Source organism: Cicer arietinum, chromosome 7 (assembly GCF_000331145.2).
Source record: "Cicer arietinum cultivar CDC Frontier isolate Library 1 chromosome 7, Cicar.CDCFrontier_v2.0, whole genome shotgun sequence".
In the NCBI taxonomy this organism is placed as follows: Eukaryota; Viridiplantae; Streptophyta; class Magnoliopsida; order Fabales; family Fabaceae; genus Cicer; species Cicer arietinum.
Window position 1 is genome coordinate 51,782,765 of NC_021166.2, and position 18,375 is coordinate 51,801,139.

At 28.7% G+C, this 18,375-nt stretch overlaps 1 protein-coding gene across 2 annotated transcripts in view; it reads left to right on the forward strand.

Annotated features, from left to right (window-relative positions):
- The first annotated feature begins 12,927 nt into the window (after positions 1-12,927).
- LOC101505937 (homeobox-leucine zipper protein ANTHOCYANINLESS 2-like) overlaps positions 12,928-18,375 on the forward strand; it is a 7,325-nt gene continuing 1,877 nt past the window's right edge. The window contains exons 1-8 of one of the 2 annotated variants that reach the window (XM_073363400.1): positions 12,928-13,778; positions 13,867-14,084; positions 14,197-14,314; positions 14,434-15,102; positions 15,375-15,476; positions 15,680-15,892; positions 17,699-17,873; positions 18,224-18,375. In XM_073363400.1, the coding sequence (XP_073219501.1) occupies positions 13,596-13,778; positions 13,867-14,084; positions 14,197-14,314; positions 14,434-15,102; positions 15,375-15,476; positions 15,680-15,892; positions 17,699-17,873; positions 18,224-18,375 (1,830 nt within the window). In that variant the 5' untranslated portion in view covers positions 12,928-13,595. The remainder of the gene's footprint in view (positions 13,779-13,866; positions 14,085-14,196; positions 14,315-14,433; positions 15,103-15,374; positions 15,477-15,679; positions 15,893-17,698; positions 17,874-18,223) is intronic. The other variant, XM_073363401.1, reaches the window with a different exon arrangement.

The following is an 18,375-nucleotide window of genomic DNA, read 5'->3' on the forward strand; positions in this document are numbered from 1 at the left end:
AGTTGGTGTGTTGACTTAAATTAATTTTTCTTTTCTAAAGATACTTTAAATTATTTTCAACGTATAGTGGCCATTTAATGTTACATCGTTTAACAATTTGACTTGTTAGAAATTAAAACCTTCGTCGTAGCTCCTGGAGCCTTGGAGCGCATTCATTAATACTGTTATTATTACTATACTCCATTTATTTTTAATTTTTTACAAGACCATTTCTTTTTTATTGTTTTATAGAATTACTACTCCATTTCTTTTTTGGTATATAATTACTACCCCCTTTCTAAGCATATACTACTATGTCCACCGTTCCACATTTCATATATATTTAAAAAATCAATAGTCTATTTAATATGTATATTTTGTACTATATAACTATTACTAAAATACTCTTTGTATATAAGTATAGTTTTTCATCTTCTAAAAGAAATTGATACAATTAGTAAGAGATATAGAAGTATTTAGAAAATGAACAATAAATACATATAAAAAATTTACATAAACTTATATTAAGAGGAGGGAGTTTCTAAAAGAAATTTATAATTATGAATAAATTATCTTCGTCTTAAATATAAGATACATCTATTAAATCACAAAAATTGATAATATTGTATTGTAATATTAAATTTGTTAATAATTAATATTATTTTTACATATTTATCATAAAAATTAACAATATTATATTGTAGTATTAAATTTATTAATAATTAGTATTATTTTTACATGTTTATCTATAAAGAATCAATACTAAATGGCATTTATTGATTAAATAGTAGAAATAATAAAATTACATTTGATAGTCGTACTATTAATTTTGTTTGTTTGTTATTAATTTTGATTGTAAATAATAATAAGTGCTAGTATTACTTTTCCATGTTAACTATTCATACAAGATAATTTATTTATCTTTCCTATCAAAAAAATTTACTTTTTAATCAATTAACTAATCTAATAAAAAAAAATTCGACTCAAATCTTAAATTATTAAACATAACTACTGTAATAACTAATGTAAATGTAAATATATGAATAAATGTAATATAATTATTTCCTATCCGTGAAGTGTTCATATACCTCCTACAAGTGAACGTCTACATACTTTCACATCCTCAAAAATAAAATTAGTCATCCAAATAATTAATATTGCATTGGTTCACTACTTTCCTCCCTCGAAAATTTACATCAATGATTCAACTCTTTGTATTTTTTCTCAGTATTTTGAGGTAAATGATTATCCTTACTCAAATCATACACTTTCTATAACAAAGTCTCCTAATAATAAAAAAACTCAATCATCCACATTAATTAGAGTCCTGTTTGATGAGCTACCTTAAAATATAGACACATTTATGGTACGTTTGAAATATAAACACATTTCACTCCACTAACAATACACATTTGACTAAGTAATTAATATTAACATTTTTCAATATATCAAATCTTTTATTTTTTTAAACCTATGTCTAATCTAAAAAAAATTCCGCCCAAATCTTAAAACACTAAACATAACTATAGTAATAACTAATTATGAATAAATGTAGTATAACTATTTCTTATGTGTAGCCCGTTTTCATATATCCCGCGAGTGAACCGTCTACATACTTTCACACCTTCGAAAATGTAAATAAATCAATTCCTCAAAAATCAAGTTAGTCACCCAAATAATTAATATTGCATTGGTCCACTACTTTCCTCCCTCGAAAATTTACATCAATCATTCAACTCTTTACATTATTTCTCTTGTTCACAATACTTTAAGATAAATGATTATTCCCACCTACATCATACACTTCCTATAACAAATCTTCATAATAACAAAGAAACTTAACAATCCACATTAATCAGAAACCTACTTCATGAACTACGTTAAAAATCTGCAATAGTCGTCTAAATCTACAATAATCTACAATTCCTAATGGAAAGTCAACGCTCTGATGGGGATTGAGTTGTTTCATGATTCTGAAAGTCCAAGAACAAATTCTAATTTGTTCCGGATGCTCTTAAATAATCATATGAAATAATATTCAAAGAGAATTATTTTCAAGCGTTATCTGAACATTCTCGCACATAATCATTCTAGAATATTTGGTTGAAGATTCATTTTGAAATTAATCAAGCTCCAACAACCATATTTTCAAACCGTATCTATCAATATTTATTTTTTGCGAAGATCTATGTTGGCCTCACGCAAGGAGAATATGCTCAGAAGATTCAAGGAGAATTATTTTCAAGCATTATTTGGACATTCTCACACATAATCATTCTAGAAGATTTGGTTGAACATTCATTTTGGAATTAATCAAGCTTCAACTGTCGTATTCCCAAATCGTATCAATCAAATTTTATTTTTTGTGAAGATCTTTGTTGAGCTCGCGCAAGGAAGAAACACATATAATTTATTTGGGACAATATTGAAACTCTAATTCATGCTATATATAATGGATCAAATTTGAAGAAGAAAACACAACACAACAACTCATAAAACCTTACGAACGCAAAAAATTCTCTAAGTATTTCGTTTCAAAGTTTCAACTTCAAAGCTAAGACACTCATTCAATTTATATTACTTGGTGCTCTATTTTAAGTGTTTAATTTATTGTAATCATTATGCTTAGAAAAAGCAGCAAAAAACCAATTCTCACTCTTTTGTAACTCATCTCGGTAATGGCTATTTTGCCCTAACGACTTGTAGTTTTTTCAAGTTGGAAGTTGAGAAGACTTGAATTGTAGGGTCAAGGTGTTGTAGTGCCTCAACCGTTTGTAGGTCTCCGACTGGAAGTTGAAAAGATTGACTTGTATGGTTATTTGTTGTAATTCAGGTTTAAATTAGTGGATAAATCATTTTGCGTGAGGAGACTGGACGTAATTGTCACGTTGGTAGTGAACCAGTATAAATTCTGGTGTTTCTCACTCTATCATGTTACTTTGTTTTATTGTTGCATCTGATTCTGTTATTTGTTATAAGTATTCCGAATCATAATTTTGAAAATAAGTATTTAATAAGGCAAAACATAATTCAACTTCTTTCTCGTGTTTTTGCCCCTTTTGGTTTCTCCCGCTCTCCGTTGGACCCCCCAAAAAGTGTTATTATAGCCTTTAGTCGGCTTGGTGGGAGAGCAAGAGAGGATTTTGTTGTTGGATCCTTATATCAAAAGTCTTCCTAGTCTTCTTGGCAGTGTAGTCGAGTTCCGTTGGTAATTACTACAATGCAAGTATATGATGTAGGAGACTCACAATTGAAGGGGAGAATTTTAGGTTCAAGTGTGAGAGACTCACACTTGAGAGAGAGATTGTTAGGTTCAAGTGTGAGTGGTTAAGTCTCTCATCAACTATGAAAGTGGTAAATCTTGTATATATAAGAATGATTATCCATATATCTAACACATTAATGCTTTGGCTTGAGATGTGGTGTTAAAGTCTCTTATAGATCCTAGAGCATTTAATTCGTTATTTCTCTCGCGCTCCTATGAACTCTCCAACAAAAATACAAAGAATTGAAATTAAACATGTCTATTTCAGTTTTCTTTTTAAAAAAAATCTAAAAACCTTTTTTGCTGTATTTTTTACTAGATTTTTTTTATGATGCGACAGATTTGACATATCAAATTTGCATAATCTTAATCACCTATAAAGAGAGTAACTTGACTAAAGTAAATAAAGTTAAAGGACTAAAAAAAAAATTATAAGATCAATATAAAATTACAAAATAGGTTAAAAGACCAAATTATAATTTAGCAGTTATAGTTAAAAATGTGTATTTTTGTGCTCCATTGGACCATTGCCATGAGTGAATAGGCTCTAGGTGAATGTTGAAAACTTTGTAGAGTGCGGCAATAATTAGTTAAAAATGTTGAAGTATTTATTTAGTATAATTCAGGAAGAAAAAAAAAACTTTTTTCCAAAAGCAAAAGCAACAACAATTAACCAAATTAATTAACTTTGGTGGTCCATGCTATCAATAAAATTGAGCTCAACAAATTAGTCATAGCTCTCTCTCACATTAATAGTCAAATCGAAGATATAGAGAGAAGTCTTTACATGAAAGGTTCAACAAGCTGTCTATTTCCATTGCATTTAAACTTTTGGGGCTAACTTGAGTGTGAAAGGTCATGTGGAATTGTGGGTCTTTGAATGGTATAAACTCAACCACCCTACCCTTTATTTCTGTGCCACCATGACTATAGGACCTACATTTTCAGGTTTGAATTTTCAACTTGATCATGTTTGATAATTAGTCACATTTTTTCAATTGTTCATTTAGGAGTTTAACTTGTTCATAATTTTTTTTACTAGTTTTGAAGTTATACAATGTGAAACATGTTTCCATAATTAGAATTATATGCTTTTTGTACTATATGTTTTCCCATCTTTTGCAGTTTTATTTTGCCTCGTGATCAAATTACAAACGATTTCTACATGAAAGATTGTGTTAGTGCACTAAAGACATAAGATAAGATTGAATACTTGTGTGTGTTAAAAGTTATGTACAGCCAAGTATTTATAAAAAAAATAACGATTTCTAAATTATATTAGAAAAATTGAATATTAAACATCGTATAACTGAGAAAATTCACATATTCAATGTTTTAAGATTTTGTATGAAGATGTGATATATAATCTATTTATGTGGTTGTTTTTAGTCTAATGTGATGATCTATTGAATTCTTCTAACGGTCCGACATTTTTTATGGCTTAATTTATTAATTTCTCATGCTGCGTTCAATTAATTATTCAAGGTTGCCTTTGCGCACATTTTCTTCTTATCCTCACTTTGCATACTTGGCTTTTACCCCCAATTTTTGTAATGCTTGAAAAAATATAGTGTTCTCTTTCATGTGGGCTTCATATTCATTTGGCAACAAGATCCATAAGTCTAAATATGCTCGTCATAGCATTTGAAGTTTCAAAATTTTTGACTTATCATTAAAAGATTCAACTATTTTTTTTCTTCGGTTGAATCTTAATTAACTTTAACATGTCATTAAATGTTTGTCTTTTTTACTAACTATTGGAATTCTTTTTAGGTTATAACATATGTTACTGTTGAATAAATTACTTTATACAATAAAATTTTATTTTTTCCAAACACTAAATTAATTATATTTACTCTAAAAGAATATCAAAGTCCAAGTTTTTTTCTATTTTATCAAATAATTAAAAACATTATAGGTTTTAGGTTTTTTTAATTCTTAAAAGATCTAGTCAAAGCGAAATTCACACATTAATTATAAAAAAATAGGAAATTTTTAATTCAAATCTACACTCTAATATAATAAATATTCTTACAACTACTGGATGTATTATACTTAAAAACATTTTAGGTTTTAGTTTATTCTATTTTTGTTTTTTTCTTTGTATAATCTTGCATGCAATTGCAGAATCTAACATTTTGATAGCATGCAATACATTTAAAGCAACCATATCTCAAATAAATCTTAATAATACAAAGTGTACATACACACGATAAAGAGATCTAGTTGAGTTTGTTGATTAGTACTCACGCATATGTAAACAATCCTATATATATATGACCCTGTGTTTGGTTTAAAGAATGCCTTTAACCGGAATCCACATGAAATTCTCATATATATTTTTGAAATAATTTAATATATATATCCCGACATTCATCTGTTTTATTACAATCCATTTATGGTTTTTTTTTTTTAAAAAACCCATTTTTTAAAAAATTTATATATATATATATATATATATATATATATATATATATATATATATATATATATAATCAATTAATCATAATAGTTAAATTATTAATAATATTTTTGATTTTTGTCATAATTACTTATAAAATCACTAACATGATTATCAAGACACACTTTTCTATATTCTTATGGTAATTGGTTGTTACAATTTTTATTTTTTTAAAATGTATACAAATCTTGTTCTATAACCTATAGGGTTTTATTTGAAATAAATTAAAATTTAATGATCTTGTGGTTTTTTTTTATTGTCTTATATCTAAGACCAAAGGTAGTAAGTGGGAGCATTTTTTTTTTTTACCAAAATAGAACTCCTCTGGCCCTCAATGGCTCAATTATAAGCAAAGATATATATTTTCACACTTATTAATAATGTTAGTTAAGTGTAGTTAATTTCTTAAATTTAGTGTAAAAAAAAGAGTAAATTTATACATACCCCTATATGATTGCCTCCCACGATATTAAGGAATTAATGTAATTATATTTTTAAATAGTTCATCACTAGGATTTTTATTGCTTTATCATGGATTGTTAATATTATGTTTGTATTTTATGATGTTGAATGTACATTTAATTTATTTTATTTTAATTAATTATATTTTGAGAATAATGATTCATCTCCGTTTATTTCTCCTTTAGCTGCTTATCGGTTATTTACTCTATGTATAGATTACAATATGAGAACAAATAAAATAGTCACAACTTAAATGAGACGGAGTAATTGATTTATCGCTAATACAGTATATATTAATTTAATTTATATAAGTTTGAAATTATATAAAATCAACTTTTGTTACAATAATAATGTTGATATTGAACTCTTTTAAATTTGTTATTTTCACGTATTTTTGAATTATGATCCTTCTATATTTGAATATATTTTATTCGTATTTTTACTATATTTACACTTTAAAACATTTTAAAGTTAGAGTGTCGCATACAACATCATCAATTTTTTTTTTAGGCTACCTCATCAATTCTAGCTGTATGTATTTGAGGAAGATAAAATATCTTTGAATAAGCAAGTAAAAGTAAAGGCAGAGTTGGACCTATGTGCTAGGTTGCGTGGACAACTGTCTGCATTTAGTATTGAAAAAATAAAGAAAATTTTAATATTTAATATGTTAAAAAATAAATGATATGATAAAGAGAGATAATATATATACATATATGTTATAAATTGTGTCTTCATTATGTTTTAAATTTTTTAAAAGGAATATTTTTTATAATAGTCTTTAAATATATTAAAACTATAAAAATAAATTTAAATATATTTTTTATTGATTATTTAGTCTTTAAATGTGTATTTAATTTATCAATTTATAATTAAATATATCTTTTAATAGTCAATTTAATATCTAAAATTACTAATAAAAAAGGTATTTAAAAATGTTTATTATTTTAATAAATTTACATATTATACTGATAACACATCATACATTTAAGATAAAAACAATAACTATTTAATCATTTTTTAATACTATATGTATGACAACAATTGAAAGACATATATTGTGCCCTTATTACTCAAAGTTTCTGGTATGTCACTGAGTCAAGGGACTAGCAATTGTATATTTTGGTAGTGTCTATGGATATTTTGGTAGTGCCTATGAGATTTTTCTAAAATAATATATATTTTGTTATGTTCTTTGATTTTATTGGAAATATAGTGTCATTGTAAAATAAGTAAACACTGATATTGATATTGATATTGAATAAGAACTTATGATATTAAAAATTAAAAACAATTACAATGGACGCCGATGTAAAAATAATTTATATTGATGATAAATCTTTCCTGGTTAGTGTTGATCTCCATTTTTCTCATTTTATTTTCAATAATTTTAAAAACATATTTAAAAGAATAAAAAAAGTGAGTTTCTTTTGCATCTATATCATTTTTTAAAATTAAAAAGAAAAATCTCTATTGTATCCTATATTGAAATTTATATATTAAAATATCTTACTTTTTTTTATCTTCAAAAGGTCGGATCTCTGAGATGTGACCATCTATAACCTTTTAATTTTTTATTTTTTATTTTAACAAATGAATGATTATTAATTTAATAAATAAAAATAATAAAAAAAATATTTAAAAAATAAAATTATATTAATAAGATTAAACAAAATACATTTAATAGAAAATAAAATACATCAAAGTTAATGTGGTCGAGTAGATGTGCCAAAATAAATAAGGTGCTATATTATTTTAACAACTCTCTCCTATGTTTTATTTTTTTTTAAAGATAAATTACCAACTTAATTTTATTTTGTTAACAATTTCCTCCTATATTTTCTCTGGATATAGTAATGTACATTAAAATCAAACAAATTCAATAAAACTGATTTGATGTATTTTTTAATATTTTTTATTAGATCTAAAAAAAAAAGTAGGAGGGAGTTATTAACAAAATAAAATTAAGTTGTTAATTTACATGTAAGATATGAGATAGTTGTTAAAATAATATAGCACATTATTTGTGTTGGTACATCTACTTAATTGCATTAACTTTGATGTATTTTATTTTTCTATTAAATTTATTTTGTTTGATTTGAGTAAAATAATTTTGTTTTTTAAATATTTTTATTATTATTTATTTATTAAATTAACAATTATTCATTTGTTTAAACAAAAAATAAAAAGTTATAGATATTTACATCCCGGTATGGGACTCTCTGCTGCAAAAAAAAAAATCATTTTTCATATGATCGCATGACTGAAATGCGAAGGTAAAAAAAATAAAGTATTTTAGTATATAAATTTCAATGTAGAGTATAATGGAGATTTTTTTTTTATTTTTAAAAGAAGAGGATGTAGATGCAAATAATCCCAATAAAATGTAAAGTTGAATTATATTTGTTAGTAAAATGAGAGTAATTTGACCTTTATTTAGAGAGGGGCAACTACAAATACAGTGTGACGTCAACATTTTTTTTTAAGCTAAAACATTATTAAAAAGAAAAAGAAAATAATAATTGAGAGACATAAATATAATCTAGTAAAGAAAAATAAATAAATGCTATTTTTTAAAATTATGCAGATTTTATGAGGCTTTAGTGGAAATTTTATAATATAGTTATTTTTCTGCATATTATTTTGTCTTGCATTTGAAATCACATCCGTAAAAGATTCTTCTTCACAAACAATAGAACGACTTTGCAAACTAATAGATGATGCATTCTCTTCATATTTTCGGGCTGTTTCGCTAGCATCTCTATCTTTAAAAAAATTCGCGATATCTCTAAGTCATGAGCAATCATAGAATGAAGATTTTCATAAGTAATAATAACATTTGAGTATATCATACTTTATTGAAGTAACAATGTCGATTTACAAGAAAGGGGGGGTTTGAATTGTAAATGCACCTTTTAAAAATTCCTGTTAAAAACTTAAGAAAATAGCTCAAGATTGATCTTAGTTGTGAAAACAGAAAACGGAGAACATTCTTGGTTTTAACTAGAAAACGGAGAACGTTCTTAGTTTGTTAAAATCAGTAATTCAATTTATGTTTTTAACTTGATAATCAATCAAACTGAAAGTAAATAGATAAGGGAAGAGATACCACACAATGATATATCTTGGTTCACCCAACCCGGGTTACGTGTAGTCCTCACAACTGTGAGATTTTCCACTAAGTGTTTAAAACAAAGAACCTTCTTGGTTTTACAACACCTAGTTGAGATCAACCTTGATCTGCTACAAAGGTAAAACATTTCCACCCAGAAAGGAGTTCAATCAAGTCACCTGTCAACCTTGATAGGATTTCTTTCAATCTACCCAAACTATATTAAACTCTTATAGTTTGAGTTTTACAATAATGATGAGATTGCTTTGTTAGAATCTAAGAAGGCTCAACACTTGTTTGAGTTCTGATTCTTTGACAGAGAAATACAAGAGAATGATTCTAGGAATCGAATGGGAAAAATCAGAATTGATTCAATGTATGTGTGTGAGAGAAATTCAAATATGATTGAAATGAATAATGAATTTTCTTAGTACTTGAAGGTCAGATTTTTCCTTGAGCTTGGCCTTCTTTTTATAGGCTTTTTAGAGCATTTAATAATGGTCAAAAGAGATGTTGGTAGTGCTCTGTCAGATTTGACCAAAACCAATATATTTATAAATATATTCCAGCTTTTGAACTTTGTTGACTGGGCTGGTTTCTTTGTTCTTGGTCAGATTTATCTTGTGTTTAATGGTCCTTGAAGCTTCATATGTAATTATTGATGTTACAGCTTCGATCTGGAGCCTTAATTCTGTCCAAAACAGTTTGGTGAATGATTATAAACTTCTGCATAAGTAAGGAGATCAAAACTGAAATTCTGCAGAAACAGAGATTGATAATCAATCTGGAGACTGGTCTGGTCATTCTGGAGAAAGATGTTTGCTGCTGAAGATCAAGTATAACAAGTTGGAGAATGTTTTATCAGTCTGGAGGCTGGTGTTGCAGTGCTGTCCAGATTGATCAAAGTGCTATCAAGAATGTTCAGATATGTCTGGTCTTGCTAATTCGTGATTTTCTCTCTTTGTGATTCGAATGCCTTCTTTGACTAAAATGGTTCCTACTTGTTCCTTGCCAAGTACTGATAACATTAGCATGAAATTCAGAGGCAAAATCTTCTTTGAACTAATGGAGATTGATTGATTTTGGAGCTGTGACAATCATTCCACTATTGTCCAGATTGATCAGAATGCTGTCAAAAATCTGTTGGTCTTGCTAATTCGCGATCTTCTCTCTTTGTGATTTGAGTAGTTTCTTTGAATCTAATCATCTCAGTTTGTTCCTTGCCAAGTGCTGATGACATAAATGTAAAATCCAGAGACTAAAACTTCTTTTAACTAGTGGAGATTGATTGGTTTTTGAGTTGTGATGATTATTCTAAAACTGGAGAACATTCTCCGTTTTCCAGATTTTAGTAAGAATTTTCTCCTTTCTTGTTTGTTCAGATTTTGCTTTTCATGTTGATTTATTCTTGTTTTACTTAGATCATATCTTTGATTAATACACTTAAACACACATGTTAAATACCAAAACACTTAGAATCATAATCAACATTCTTAATTAACTTTTTGTTTGTTTTCATCAAAACATTAAATTGAGATTTTGTTTCAACATTTATATCACAACCTTTGAATTGACTTCCACATAAAAAAAATATTTGATTGTTTTGACATTGTTCTCCTATAACATTGCATCACTCAAAGAACAAACAATATGCATAACTAGATATTGATGATTCTCTCGTTGATGAACTGTGTTAGCTTAATTAGATTAGACTGAACCAAAGACTTATGAAATACATTTTTAGGACACTGTGTAGTATGGACCTTAAATTTCTAAAGAGTCTTTAGATTAATTTTGAATTCTCCAACTGAATCTGAGTCATAAGCTTCTTGCAATTCATATCTATTTTTTCTTAATTAGAAAGATAAAGTTTTAGAATGCCTCTTAATTTAATGTTGGGGGCATAATTAACAAAAAGAGAGTTGACAATTCAGTGAGTAACATTATCCTAAATATATTTGTATCTTTGATTTCGACTTTGTCAAGTGCAACAATCTTTTTAGGGAGATACTTCTTAGCCACTACAATGTCTTCCCTTCAGTGAGTTATTCCATGACCATTTGAAATATTTTTTTTTACAATTATCTATAGAATATCCTACAACTTTACACGATTCACAAATCAATTGCAATTTTTTATAATCAAAGTAAACATAAAAATACATATCATTCACATTCTATAAAAATGCAATCTAGCATCTCTTGTGTCATGTCTAAATCAACCATCATTCGAGCTAAATGTCTCAACATTTTTGAGGTGGTTGCTTCATCAAGAGATAAAATACTTTTAATAGCTGAAGCGAATGTAAAAATGATCTTTACCCTCAAATATTAATGGGGACGATTATAGATATGAAACCAACATTAAGCCTTTCTGTATCGTACCAAATCCGAATTAAAATATTTTGCGCAAGAGAAGACTCAAAGAAGCTCTGGTTTCAAAATCCAAGTTCTAACTGTGTGAACACTTTGGAAATCATTATGAGATTTAAAAGGAAAACTCATAAAATTATTTCTCGAGAGAAACAACTTGTCACAAACTAATCACATTTCATATTGTTAAAAGTTTTTCGCATAAGACCGACAATGTGGTTGGTGTATCACCTTTAGACATGGTAATTCTACCATGAAAGTTGTTATTGCAACTCTACAAACCTAGTAGATATTTTTCTTCTTGAATTTTGATAATGAGATTCAACCATTGACACAAAGATTTGGTAACTAACTCAAAAGAATGGTGCATGAATTATTGAGATTGGGCAAAAGATTTGATCTATGGGATGGAGAATAGTAATCGATGCTTGTTTGGAGGAATAATTCTTACAAACATTGAGTCACGAAAAACGAATCATGTAAATGGTTTGCACAAGACCATTATTAACACGCCAACCTCGTCAACAACAACATCGTCAACATACGGAACAAATAACAAATACAATCTAAAAATTAGGAAACAAATATTGTAAATTGATAACCAAGACAATCATGATATTTTAAAATATAATAAATAAATTATAAAAAATAATTTTAGTTATAACAATAAATAAAATTAACATAAAAAATACTAAACTATAAATTATAAATTTAAAGTAGTTTATAAAAAATATTATAAGTTATAAACTCATTAATAATTTTGTTATTAATTAACAAATAAATTTTATAGCTTTTAAATTATAAATTAATTTATACAACTGGCTAAAAGAATCGGAAAACTTAACTCGAGTTAACTTACTATCTCTCACCCAAAACAATCTAATTAATCAAAACACATGTTTAATTAATCAAAACTTTTACTTCATTTATTTACTATATAATAAAAAAAAACCTTGGCTCCAATAATTTTGAATCCCAAGAACAGTTACAGGAAGAAAAAAATGTTTGAATTTCATTTTCTGATAAAGTAGCCTCCATCCCATGGATGAAATCTGAAACAAAAACAGTGTATGATTGTAACTTGGTTTACTTTTCACATATACCCCCCCACAAAAAGTTATGAAAAAGGTCACATTACAAATTTTCACCGTCATTCACAGGCTTTATAGGGATACTTAGAAAAAAACAGATCAATGACAGTGCAAAGAGTCAACCGACCCTTTTTGGATCTATCTATTTGTAAGGCTTCCTTCACTCCACATGTTTACGTTTTATCTTCATCTCTCTTTCTCTCTCTCTCTCCAAAATCTAATACTATAACAATTTCTTTGTCCTAAATAAATCTAAACCCTTTTCTCTAACATACTATATAGTACTATTTTTTTATACAATAGTCAAGCATGCAACAAATGAAAAACACTACTAGGGTTCTTATTTCATTTTCTTTTCCCATTTTTTAACCAAAAATCCTTTAGATTCAATATTCAAGCAACCACTGAACTTGCTCTGAGTGTCACAGAGTGTTACTCTCAAAAGGGTCACTGAGAGAGAGATAGAGAACGAAGAGCAAAGCCATAACTATAAAAAAAAATTCTTTTTTTTCAGGCTTGCCTTCTTTCTCTTTCTTTCTCTCAAAATAAAAAAAACACAGAAAATAAATAAAAAGAAGATAACATTTTTTTCCTCTTTTTCTGTTACAGAGAGAGATTTGAGACATTGGGGTTTCACATACTTCACCATTTGTCTCCACTATCTCTCTATCTTCATTTTCTTTGTTCTTTTCAAAGTTTAGTGCTTTTTTGTAAATTCTGCTGACCCAGGTTTTCATGGACGAACTAAATTGATGAATAAGTAAAGTGAAAGAAGAAAAAGGTGGAAAGTGATTAAGGGGTTTGAAAAAGTTTGAAACTTTTTTGATATAAGTAGAAAAAAGTGAATTTTTTGATGAGTTTTGGGGGTTTTGTAGAGAACAATTCAGGAGGTGGAAGTGTGAGAAACATAGCAGCAGAAATTTCTTACAACAACAACCAAAGAATGTCCTTTGGTTCTATTTCTCATCCTCGTCTTGTTACAACTCCTACTTTGGCTAAATCGATGTTCAACTCTCCTGGATTATCACTTGCACTTGTGAGAGATCTTGCTTTTTTGTTTTTTTGTACTTTTGTTGTGATATTTTTTGGTTAGTTGTTGACCTTTTGATTTGTTGGAAAAAAAGCAGCAAACTAATATTGATGGGCAAGAAGATGTGAATAGATCAATGCATGAGAATTTTGAGCAAAATGGTTTGAGAAGGAGTAGAGAAGAGGAACAAAGTAGATCTGGTAGTGATAACTTGGATGGTGTTTCTGGTGATGAACAAGATGCTGATGACAAACCACCTAGAAAAAAGAGATATCACCGACACACTCCTCAACAAATACAAGAGCTTGAAGCGTATGTTTCATCTACCATTGTCATTTTTCTATGTTTTTGTTGTTGTTGTTGTGTTTTTAAGACTTGTTAAGATTCAGATAATGATGTTGTTTTTTCGAAATGGGTTTTATAGGTTGTTTAAGGAGTGTCCTCATCCTGATGAGAAGCAACGATTGGAACTTAGCAAAAGGCTTTGTTTGGAAACAAGACAAGTTAAGTTTTGGTTCCAAAATCGAAGAACGCAAATGAAGGTGTGTTTGACAAAAGTCATTTTCAGTTTTTCACATGGTTTTTTTACTTTCTTTTTGAAGTTTTTTGTTTTGAAGACCTTTTTTGTTGCTAACTTTTTTATTGTACAATTGTACTATAGACTCAATTGGAAAGGCACGAGAACTCATTGCTAAGGCAAGAAAATGATAAGCTTAGAGCTGAGAATATGTCTATAAGAGATGCAATGAGGAATCCGATTTGTTCCAATTGTGGTGGACCAGCTATGATTGGTGAGATTTCACTTGAGGAACAACATCTTCGAATCGAGAATGCAAGGTTGAAGGACGAGCTAGATCGAGTTTGTGCACTTGCTGGAAAGTTTTTAGGCCGTCCGATTTCTACGTTACCAAACTCAAGTTTAGAGCTTGGTGTTGGAGGGAACAATGGTTTTAATGGAATGAACAATGTGTCTTCAACATTACCTGATTTTGGTGTTGGAATGTCTAATAACCCTTTAGCCATCGTGTCTCCTTCGACTAGACAAACAACACCTTTGGTGACTGGCTTTGATAGATCGGTTGAAAGGTCTATGTTTCTTGAACTTGCTTTGGCTGCTATGGATGAGTTGGTTAAGATGGCACAAACTAGTGAGCCTCTTTGGATTAGGAGTATTGAAGGTGGAAGGGAAATTTTGAACCATGAGGAATATATGAGGACATTCACACCTTGCATTGGTTTGAGACCTAATGGTTTTGTTTCAGAAGCTTCTAGAGAGACTGGTATGGTTATAATAAATAGCTTGGCCCTTGTTGAGACTCTCATGGACTCGGTGAGTTTCTAAAATTGCCATTAACTTCTCCTAAGTTACCATGCAACTTCAATTGTGGCACAACATAGACCTAACAAACTTTGTTGTTGTGAAGTTGATTGCATTCACTGACCCCTTTTTTTTTTCCGGAAACATTGTGGTCTTGTTATTTGCAAATTGTTTTAGTTTTTTTTTTTTTATGGTTATACATCTGTGTATCTTGTGTTGGAGTTCCTTTCTATTCAATTTAAAAGTATAATTTTGAAGTTGATTTGTTTCGCTTGCTTCAACAGAATCGATGGATAGAGATGTTTCCTTGTATCATTGCAAGAACCTCTACTACCGAAGTAATATCTAATGGAATAAATGGAACTAGAAATGGTGCACTTCAACTAGTAAGTTAAAGTTGTCATATTGTCTTTTATAAAAGTATAATTTTGTTACACTTTAAGTGTAAAAAGTTTTACAACGCGTCAATAAATTGTTACCAATCTTATGGGTGATTTTGGAAGCAGTTAACCAGTTATCATTGAAATCAGACATTTTTTAATTATTTGACGATTAAGATGGATTAACAACATAAATAATGTGTTTTCAGATGCAAGCTGAACTTCATGTGCTATCACCTTTGGTTCCTGTTCGCGAGGTAAACTTCCTTCGGTTTTGCAAGCAGCATGCAGAAGGGGTTTGGGCTGTGGTTGATGTATCCATAGATAGCATTAGAGAGAATTCTGGAGCTCCAAGTTTTGTGAACTGTAGGAAGCTTCCTTCTGGTTGTGTTGTGCAAGATATGCCTAATGGTTACTCCAAGGTAATTAATTAATTAAATTTCAAATGCTCTTTTTCTTGTTATTAGAGTGTGTGTGATGGTTTTTATAATCCCTACATGTCATGTTTTTTAGTTTCCACATCTTTTTGTGTGGACAGTAAAAATGATTCACATTCCTCCATACATTGTGTTCTGAACACTTTTATTTTATATATTAAGGGGAGTTACTAGTACAATTTACCATGCAGCTACTATATATATCACTTTCATGTCTTCCTCAAATTTATTTTATTTTGCCAAGTGGATGTTTATATCATGCTAATATATAGTAATTAGAGTCTTAAGGGATTAGTCTTTAATCTCCAATTTTGACTCAAAGATCAATCTCAAACTTATAATGAGATTAATCCTTAAGTCGAGAGTGCCTGATTGTTCAACGTGACAAATCTAAAAATAAAACTTAAATATTTTTTATTAGGGATGATTAGTTTTTCTACTCTCCCCCATTAACATACTGGTGCAATGTGGTTTTTTTAATTACCTTTTTTCAAGTAATAAAAGGATCAAAAGAGTGAAATAGAGAATATTCAAGTGAAGTGAAGCAAAACACAAGACCAAGGAATCAAGGGGATTTTGTTTTTCAAAGCTATTAATTAAAAAAGCTCATAGTTCAAAGTAATTTGGCTAGTCTAGTGACTACTCACTATATAACTACTATGTCAATGATAATGATAATTCCCATATAAAAAATATTAATTTCCCCTTTTCAAAGAATTTGAACAATTGCATTGCACCTGAGTAGGATGCTTCTTATTTGTCTCAATTAATAATTACAATTCCAATCTTAAAGTTTTCAACTATTAATCTTTAATTAATACCCCCCATGTGACCTTAAAGTATAGATTAATCCATTATTTTAAGTATAGAAGCCTCTATGACTTGAATTTCTGTACCTTTTGAACATATTGACTAGATAAGTAATTTTCCTTGTAATCTTATACCAACTTTTTGATTCTATAAACAATATATATGTGTTTCTATTCCAATCTTCTATGCTATATTGATTATTCCATCCAAACATTATTTAATTCACGAGATTGGATGTACTCTAATGGGTTTGTTCTATATAATATAATACTCATTGGGGGTCATTATCAAAAATAAATAAAAATACTCATTGGGTTCAAACATAAGAGACTATCTATTTTGTCTTTTTCTTCTAAGTATTTTAGATTAACAAATCTCGATGCTCACACTTCCCATTGCTCCTACAAATCTTGCTTGACTTTATCTAGTACCCTATTTTGTCCTTATTTTATGTACATGAGATACCTCTTGTCCTTTCTATAGGGATGATGAATCACATCATAACATTATCATACTACTAGTACAATTATTTTTGACAAATATTACTATTTAGCAGTACAAGTTAAAACTTGATAAAATGTTATTGATGTATATAAAAAAAATATGATTTTTATTTAATGTTTAAAAAATTAAAATTTATCCAAGTTTTATTAGAAATATGTGATTTGCATACAAAAAGTTAAAGTGTATAAGTGTGACTTTCATAATTTCTTTATATTTTTTGTTATCCATGTAAGTGAAATAGTGTCTTGTACATTTTTCTCTTGTTGTATATATAGTAATGAAATACTAAGAAATATGTACATAATCACATTAAGTAAGTACACATATATTACCATAGTACTATAACACTAGAAATTTTTGGAACATGTTATAAATAGGTATTATTAATTTATTATAAACCCAATAGTAAATAGCACTTGAGAAATGTGATGTATAGTTGGAGCGACATGAGAAACTTGGCATGTGATGAATTTTCAGGTGACATGGGTGGAACATGCAGAATATGAGGAAAACCAAGTCCACCAGTTGTACAGACCTTTGTTGAGCTCAGGTATGGGCTTTGGAGCGACACGATGGGTCGTTACCCTACAACGCCAGTGCGAGTGCCTTGCCATATTAATGTCCTCTGCTGCACCCTCTCGAGACCATTCCGGTACTACTCTAACTCAACTACACAACAACAACAAAAACTTCACATTAATAGCTTTTGATAATAACTTTTTTGATTGAATTGATTATTGTATATAAAAACTTCATTTGATTTTAGTTCTTTAAGATATGCAATATGTTAAACTATGTGAGGTTATGAAATATGTTATATTATATAATATAATATGATAACCTCATATGAAATAGTTTAAATCTTGTATGAGACAGGTGTAAATTGGCCATTACTATCACTTTTATTAATAAAAAATTGTCATGCTCCATTTTTTTAATTTAAACCATTAGATGATTAACAATAAACTGAACCAAATTTGGTTATTTTTATGGATGTCACAGCAATAACAGCAGGCGGAAGGCGCAGCATGCTGAAGCTAGCACAGCGAATGACGAACAACTTTTGTGCCGGTGTTTGTGCCTCGACGGTCCACAAATGGAACAAGCTGAGCCCTGGGAACGTCGATGAGGACGTGAGGGTAATGACACGAAAG